This window comes from Hipposideros armiger, unplaced genomic scaffold (genome assembly GCF_001890085.2).
Source record: "Hipposideros armiger isolate ML-2016 unplaced genomic scaffold, ASM189008v1 scaffold_488, whole genome shotgun sequence".
In the NCBI taxonomy this organism is placed as follows: Eukaryota; Metazoa; Chordata; class Mammalia; order Chiroptera; family Hipposideridae; genus Hipposideros; species Hipposideros armiger.
This window is the reverse complement of record NW_017731838.1, coordinates 1,218,432-1,227,439: the sequence shown is the minus strand read 5'-3', so window position 1 is coordinate 1,227,439 and position 9,008 is coordinate 1,218,432. Positions and strand designations below refer to the sequence as shown.

Here is a 9,008-nt window from a genome sequence, read left to right as displayed (position 1 = left end):
TAGATTATATTAAGGTATAAATTGACCTTATAGAGTAGGAAGTGTATTCTTCTTCAGGCAAAATACACATTGGCTAAGTCAGGCCCCATGTTTATAACTAAAGACTGCTTACTTCACAAACTGCAGGCACAGGATGTGTACATGTGTTGAGGGAGTGATGCTAGTGAGGGGGGAAAGGATGGAAAATTTATAGACATCTGAAATTTGAGCCTATGAAATTAACTGTAGATAGGAAAGATAAAAGAGCAATGACATACTGTCACAGCATGGTCGTTTTTAGGTTCTGCCAACCTACCTGTTAAAAGAATCTTTTTTAGTACTTTCTATTTTCAGATCAATTATGTTAGAGATATAGTTCACTTGCCTTAAGTTTATTAGGATACAGTTGAAAATTGTTTTGTAAGATATTAGTAGCAGTAAACATTAGAATTAAAGTTTTCTGGCCTCCTAATCCTCACATTTCTTCTAAGAAGTGTTATTCTTAGCAAGATTTACAGACCCCAGTCCTTCAATTTGGGGTTTACCAGAATTTCTTACGTTCAGCACTTTTGACATTAGAGAGTAGAGAATCTTTCTTGTGGGGCCTTCCCCGTGCCTTTTGGGATGTTTAACATCATTCTTGGCCTCTATTCATTAGATGCTATAGTATTCCCCCTCTCCAACCACCTCCAAAGTTGTGACAACTAAAACAGATCTCCAAATATTGCCAAATATCCCTGGAGTAAGGACAAAATCACCCCGAGCTGAAAACTAGGAAGAACCACTGGTGTACAAATTACCCTCAAGTAAAAGAGGGAGCGAGATACCCTCGGTGCTGTCTTTAAAATTCTTATCTGGAATCAAGAGGAAACTATGGCTTGTGTCTGTATGCGCGTTCTGCAACTCTTACACTGTAATGCTAACACCACAAAAAATAGAGGCCCACTAAACTGATAAAGACACGAGGCTATGTCCCGAACACTGGTCCATCTCTACCATCTTCCTGGGGGTCCCTTTCCAAAAGCCTGCAGGAATGCAGGCTTTGAGCAGAAGCTATTTTAAGGTCGACTCATTATTCATTCAAATTTAGCTAAGAAATCTACACCTTACCACTTATTCGATGACCACATTGCTTTAAGGAATGTCCAGAAATGGCGCTTGTCCGTGCCACTCTTGGCAGGCTTCCTGTAACACTGTCTTTCAAGTAGCAGCCAAACCTGTGTGTAAAAGTAGCTTCACTTAGAAAGGAGAATAAAAAACACACATTGAGGACATGTCTAGCATTTCTTATACACGAATAACTATAACCAGGAATAAGGAAAATATTACAGCTTCCCTGATACTTGCTGGAAAGAACATTCTTAAAGGCAATTCCATGATATCTAACAGTCTTCGTAATACTTAACTTCAGCATTGTTTTCCTTTACATTCACATTCTTAAGTACAGAAAGTCAATCATATTAAAGAGTTAATGGTTTTTCCCATGTTCCTAAACTTCTGGGGAATTGTGTTCCCAAGTGGTGATTATTTTTATAAATAGTTTCATTTGCTTAAGAAATTAAGTCAGTCATGAGCGCGGGACCATTACTCATACATGGTATTTATCTCACTTTTGCACTCTTGACCCACACCGAGTGGAAGACGTCTTTGTCTTTAATGTCAACCTTAATGGTAAATTCACTATTCAGAAGGGTTCCAGAACGTGACTCAACTTTTTATTTAGAAAGTTGATGCCTCTCACATACAATCTGGGTTTTCTGAATAAGTTTAACATGTAGAATCAAAGGATGATTGTCTAATTCCTAGTTTTAAAATTCAAATCCAACTATAAATGTTGAAATGGAAACAATGAAGAAATGTTCATTCTGGATATCATCAAAATTGTAAAAAATTATAATGAAAATATGGCTGTATTTAAGCAAATTTATGACCTAATTAGATTTTCTATACCAACTATTTTCCCAGTCTCTCTGCATACAATAGTTGCCCAAAGTGGTCACAAGCTCTGGGTCTTATTCAATGACATTCTCAACAAAATGTCTGCTTTCTATTATATTTTCTTAGGACTGTGCTATCTACAAATGTGATCATGAGTCACACAGCAAGGATGTGTCCTTGTTCAGGTGAAATATTTACCTGTTATTAAATACTTTCTTGAGACAATCTCTTAACCCAATGATTTACAAACATTTTCCTTGAAGCCTTTGGAAAAAAATGACTAGCTTTTACTACTTTCAGTGAATACAGCATTTGTTTAAAATTCAGATTTTTGGGCCCAAGAGACTTTCGATTAGTAGGTCTGGGCTTCGGCCTAAGAATCTGCTTATGTAAGAACCACTCTAGGTGATTTGGATGAAGCTGGTCCTTGAGCTCCAATTGAGAAACATAACCCTGTGATATGCTAAACCATTCTGCACACAACTGATTCCATTTTGAAAAATGACTGGCTTCTCCAATAAAGAAATATCAACTTTTACCTTTTGTTTCTGTCATTAGTTGAACTTGCAGGAAGAAAACTGAATAGCAAACACTTTGGGTGGAATGTGCACATCATTCGACAGTGTTGGGCATTTGGGGAATACATGGCGGTTACATCCCCACCTTTGAAGAAGGTATTTTTATATAGTCGAGTCAGGCACCCTGTAGTATAATCATTGGGAGGGAAAAAAACTATTCATTTGAAATTAATGTAAATAATACTTTTGACAGAAATGTATCTGTGTTCTAAGCCTTCTTCCATGAAATACCCAAAAATCTTTACAACATGACTGTAATTATAGAGGCAGAATGAAACATATTAAGGCAACTATTTCAACAATGCATATTGTTAAAGTCACTTTATGGGCACTTCTGTATAAAAAAACTTGGTTGATTTTTATTAAATCATATAGCAATTTACACATAAATTATCCCCAATAAAATACAATCTGAGTTTTGTTTCTTCCTGTCGCCTAATGTGCTAGGGAAATATCATGCCTTAAAAATAACGATGTATGTTTTCTTTTTCAAACACTTTCATAACAAACATCTCCCCTAGATTCTCACAATATATCTGTAAGGAAGCTAGAGGCAAGATTTATCATATGCACCTGACCTATTTTTTTTTTAAGAAAGATATTAACTGAGTTTTAGGGCCATACAGACTTGCCCGAGATCCACAGGGCTAATGAAAGTACTGGGACATAAACTTGGCTCTTCCAACTTCCCATCTTGTCCCCTTTTTTACTATGCAAAAGTTTTTCCTCACCTTGGTTTAACTCAAACAAACAAGTTATTGGGTATTATTTACTTTAGGAATAAGTGCAGAGAAGACAATATTTGTTCAGTTCCTATCGCTCATTTTTTAGATAGTTTAAGCAAATGTATGTATATGCCAAATGAAATGTATTTTGAAACATTTGAACATTGTTCACTGATCTGAAGTACCCTGCATCGCATATTATTAAGAGTAATGTTATCTTTACCCTTTCACTCTTTCATATATTAAACTATTACTTTTAAGATATGAATTTGAGTTTACCTTGAAAGACCTACTTCAAAGTTTATTTAATAAGCTTTTCCAATGCAGGTAGCAATTGGTCAACTGTCCATTAACCATAGGATATCCCCATGACAGCCTAGTCCATTGCCTAAGGTAGTAGTCATGCTTCAATTTTCATCAAATCTATTTTTATATGGCCTTTCAGGAATGGGCAGCTTAGACACATGTATTCCTTTAAGCATTGAAGTGTAAAATTTCCTCTGCACTACCTGCCTCTCTGGAGATTCTGACCCTGAGCTCCATGTGACGACACAACCCAGCAAGATCACTTCTCTTCCTCTCAGAGGTGTGGCTAAGATGGCTTGCCCTTGAGGAAGGCTTATGTTTAGAAAGAGCAGAAATCTCTTCATGTGGAAGCTCCTGGGAAAACAAGTTGCCAAGTGTATAGGACTAGATGTCATATACATACAAAACACTGAGTAATTGGTCCAGTGAGAATTCTAGCTACAAATTGGCCAGTTTTTTAGACAACTGGTGTTTTTGGTTGATTCATAATTATTAGCAGCCATCCTCCTCCATCCTAATGCATAAAGAAAGGTGCCAGCTGGGAGTTCCCATCCTTCACTTGAGCCTCTGTGAACTGCCATGTGACTCCATCATTTGAAACAGGGTAACTACAAGTACACCAACTTCAAGAAGACCAGAAAGAAAGCTCTAATAAATTTTTTGTTTATCCTCATAAGTTGGTGATGATGATGATGATGATGATACAATGATAGACTTGTTTGTATTATGTTTTAGAGCATATGTAAAACAGTTGCATGAGTTATTCCATAACATAAAATATTATGTTATATCACACTAGCCCCTGGCTCCATGGATGTTGGGCAAGATATTTGGTCTTGTTTTTAAAAATTACATAATCAATAAGGAGACGAAAAGCACTCTAACTTTAAAAAATTGGGTGAAGAATATAAAAAGGTCATTTTGCAAAAGAAATGCAAGCAACTAGTAAGTAGTATGTGAAAAATTTAAGAATGATAATGTGGGAGCTAAAAAAATTAATTGTTTTCCTCCCATTTTCTAAATTCTTCTAGCTGGGTTAATAATCAAATTAACAGAGAAAGGTTAACAGGAGAAAATCAAAAGTTTTAATACGTGTGCATGAGGAATTGGCATAAGCATGAAAATTCCAAAGACAGTGAGGCAACGTTGGATATGTAAGACGTTTTGGACAAAGGAAAAAAGAGGAGGACAAGGTCTTAGATTTCAGAAGTAAGAATGGGTGATATTCAGGTAGTTGAGGAACAGCAGAACACACAGGGCAACTCAGAGACAATGGGACACAGGGTATCTAGCTGGCAGGGGCCTGCCTGATGCCCTCTTATCTACCACACTTAATTCAAATTAGGCTAAGGGAGCATTCTCAGATTTCCTTCCTGAAACGGGTTTCTCTGTCTGAATCTCTTGGGCAGGAAAGTGGAGGAGGGAGGGTCAAAGGCTCTTTCTGAGTCTTGTTTTTTTTTTTATTATTGTTATATATTATTAGTGTTAATAATATATAATATATATTATTATATTATTATTAGTTTCAGGTGTATAAAACAATGTAATAATTAGACATTTAACACCCCTCATAAAGTGATAACCTTCTCCCAATTTACTACTCCTCTAACATTGTATATAGCTGTTACAATTCTATTGACTCTCTTCCCTATGCTGTACTCCATATCCTGTGACCACACACACACACACACACACACACACATATATATATATATATATATATATATTTATAATTATAGTTGACCCATTATTATTCAGCTTCTGCTTCAGGTATACACTGCAGTGGTCAGGCACCTACATCATCCATGAAGTGGTCTCCCTAATAAGACAAGTGTCCATCTGATACCCTACAAAATCTTTACATTATTGATTATATTCCCCACATTGTCTTTTGTATCCCTGTGGCAATATTGTGGTTAATGATTGTGCTTTCTAATCCCCTCACCTTCTCCCTCATCCCCATCCCCCTCTCACCTAGCGACCCTCAGTTTAGGAAATCAATATGGAGGTATCTCAAAAAACTGGAAATGGAACTACCTTATGACCCAGCAATTCCACTCTTAGGTATCTATCCAGAGAAATCCAAAACACTAATTCGAAAAAATTTGTGCACCCCTGAGTCTTGTTTCTTAATAAACAGCTTAAAACAGATTCAATAACTACAGGCAAGTTAAAACAAATGAATGCCTTTTTACTCACCAGAGTAGCAAAAATTTTAAATGATCTAAGTCACCTGTGTTGAGGTAGCGATTTTGGTTGCAAATGATGAAAAGGCAAATAAACAAACAAAAACAAAAACAAAAAACAACCTAGTTCAAAGTGACTTGAGTACAAAGGAAACATATTGGTTCAAACACCAGAGTCTATGGTATCTGGCTTCAGGAAGAACTGGATGACAGGGCGCTCAGCGGATCCTGTCAAGACACAATTTGTCTTCAGACATATTCTCTGTTCCAGGGTGTTGCTTTTGCTCCACATAGTAGCAAGACACTGCCAGGAGCTCACCCCTCTGTATTCTTCCATAGTTTAAATCCAATAGGAAAAAAAAAAATCCGAGTCTTAATTCTAGACATGTAAGCAAGTCTTGGTGCCAGGCTTTGGCTTCCATCAGGTGGTTGCCACCAGCTGGACGTGTGCACTTATTCATTTGTTCCAGCCTGCCTGAGTCACAGCCACAACCACGTGGACCAAACCCGGGAGGCAGCAATCTCCCAGAAATAAATTAGGATGCTGCTTCACTAAGGTAAAGATATGCTAGGCTACAAAACAATTGATGACTACTGAAGTCAGCCTAAGTAGGATAAATTATCACTCTCAGCTGCTGGTGGAAAAAGTCAGCTTAGGAATAACTGTCCTGGTGACAATTCCATAAAGCATGTCATAAAAATCTTCAATAATATTAACACCTTTGTATCTGGTATTTTTAGTTCCCAAAATTTATTCTACAGAAATAACTAAATATGTGTGTAAGACTGTGCATATAAAAATACCATGAATCGAGAAAAATACTAACCTTCAAATAATATGACATGTATCTACTGCATGAAAAGGTAGTTAGCTACAAATGGGAAACATAAGTAATAAAAAAGTATCTATAATTAATAACATCCTTGTGAAATTTGTAAATAGATATGTGTAGAAAACTAACTGAAAAATGAAACAGATTTTTCTGATGGCCATTTCTGAATTATGGGGTAGACAATATGAAGTTTCTCATTTTCTGCTTATTTGTACCAACAGTTTTCCTGGCATGATCACTATTTATTTATTTATAAAAGATAAAATTGAAGTGGCCATGGTCCACAGTGTCCTGGCCCAGCACTCAATGGATTTGTATATGGTAATGATTACAGATAAGAGCAATGAAGAATGAGGTGACAGTTGAAGAGGCACTGTGGCTTAAAAAAAAAAAGAAGTTCTTCCTGAAGACAGCATATCTCTTTACAAACATAACTCTTACCCATCAGGTGTTTATCTTAGTCATACATCCGAGAGGTAAGTAAACAACCACTGTGATGTGACCATCTTAACATAGAAAATGCCACACTCTACAATGATAAATGTAAAACAGTGTCCAGCATCACCCTAATTCTCTGAAAAATGGAATGGAATGGATAGAAAGAGACATAGGATCAAAACCTGGTGTTGAAACTAGAACTATTCAAATGAATGGTTTACTAAATTAAATTTAAATGAGGTGCTTTCAATTCTGAAATGTCTCCCCAGTGGCCTAAAAGAGTCAAAGTATGTACCGTGTGTCCAGTATGATACTTGGGTTGAATCCAGATACTATAAAATGCCTAGCAGCCTTTTGAATATTCACATAGTTGTGGTTTTTATTTTATTTTTTTAATTTTGATAGAGGACTGATTGTTTTAAGACCTGCTTGTAGCAAGTGCTTTCCAAACGGAAGTTCCTGTTAACACATACCTGAAGGTATTCTCACTCCTGGGCTCCTCCCCCTGGTGTATCTAGGACAATACTGAGAAGTAGTAGTTGCCTTGGAACATTTAAAGGAAAATTAAAAGGATATGTCCTGACTTATGAAGGCCTAGCTCCTTCTCCAAAGCTCTATATCCAATAGCTTTCTCCATGGGTGGCATGTCTTGCTTATCTACTCTCCCCCACGCCCTCAACTTTATGTCTTATGGAGAACCCACTTACCGCAGGAAACTGTAGCAAACAAACAAAGGAAATAAGTGGCTTGTTTGAAGGAAATCATCCTAAAAGAGAAGACAACACATGCATAACTCTGTTGGCTGTAGATCACATTTAACATAAGCCTTCATTTAAGGTGATACAGATTTTCTTTGAATGCCTGGATTGTGAATCTAAGCACACAATTCCCAGTATAGAGAATAAGGGTTTTCTGCATATTTTGTGCCCAGGGATTTGCCAACAAGATGCGAATTGAGACCTCTGGACGAATAGTTGTGTTTATTGTTCATTTGCCACATATGTTGTTAGTCATTATGAGAAAGGGAATTGGTACGGGGGAATTAAACAGTTGTGAATCCTCTTGATTTGAGCAGAAAGAAAATTATTGTAAATAATGATAATAATATCGTTCCAGATTCCCTAAGTAAAGAAAAACCCTCAAAATATTCAAGCCCATTTAAAGATTTTAAATCAATCAATAGTCTTGCAATTTTTAAATATTTTACACTTAGATATTTCCATGTAAAAGAACACCAGTTTCTTCTACAGTCTCTAAATACGCGTGAAATTAAAACATAAACTAATAACATCTTCATAAAGTAAAAATGATACTGAATTTTTAAAAACTCACTTTATTTGGAAGCAATCAGAATAATAGAAATTCTCTACCTGAAAGCACAGTTGCTTCCGTGGTTCTGGATGTGAGGGTCTCCCACCACTTAAAAATGGACGGTCTTCAAGCTTTCCCAATGTTGCACTGCAGGCAGTATTTGTTTGGCTTTGATATTGACTTTGGTTTTCTGCCAACTCTTTCTACTTTTTGCCCTGTCAATACTCTATGAAAGTCCCATTCCAGTGTTCAGCTGTTTAATATATTAACTATTTCACGTTAGGACCACACAATTCATGCACAGTTTTCCATTTTTAAAAATGTTTGTAATAGTCCCTGTTATTTGGGGTCATGAAGCTTAAATCATATCTCACTGGACTTTTTCCATTATAATTACCTAGATGCATAACTGAATAAAAGGTGAGTTTGGATAGATTATCTGGAAGGCTCTTAAGGCAAATGGTATCTATGCCTTCCTATACCATAGGCGAAGAAGCTAATTAACACCAAATTTTAAGTATGGAAGGCAGTTGGTTGATGTTTATGCCCTTCTCCCACCCAATGCAGGAAATATATAGCAGGGCTGACAAAACACAGTTCACAGGCCAAATCTGGCCCAGCACCTTGTTTTTATAAATAAAGTTTTATTGGAGTACAGCTGTGCCCATTCATTCTTATATTGTGTATACTTGCTTTACACTCAATAATTAGAGT

The 9,008-nt window shown here is 36.4% G+C and overlaps 1 protein-coding gene across 1 annotated transcript in view; it reads right to left on the bottom strand.

The window, feature by feature from the left end:
* The window catches only part of KLKB1 (kallikrein B1), a 23,043-nt gene extending 14,580 nt beyond the window's left edge, over nt 1–8,463 (bottom strand). Inside the window, exons 1-4 of the mRNA XM_019667174.1 lie at nt 8,354–8,463; nt 7,691–7,749; nt 2,457–2,619; nt 1,090–1,196 (exon numbers count right to left, since the gene is read on the bottom strand). Of these exons, the coding sequence (XP_019522719.1) occupies nt 1,090–1,196; nt 2,457–2,619; nt 7,691–7,748 (328 nt within the window). The 5' untranslated portion in view covers nt 7,749; nt 8,354–8,463. The remainder of the gene's footprint in view (nt 1–1,089; nt 1,197–2,456; nt 2,620–7,690; nt 7,750–8,353) is intronic.
* Between the last annotated feature and the right edge of the window lie 545 nt (nt 8,464–9,008).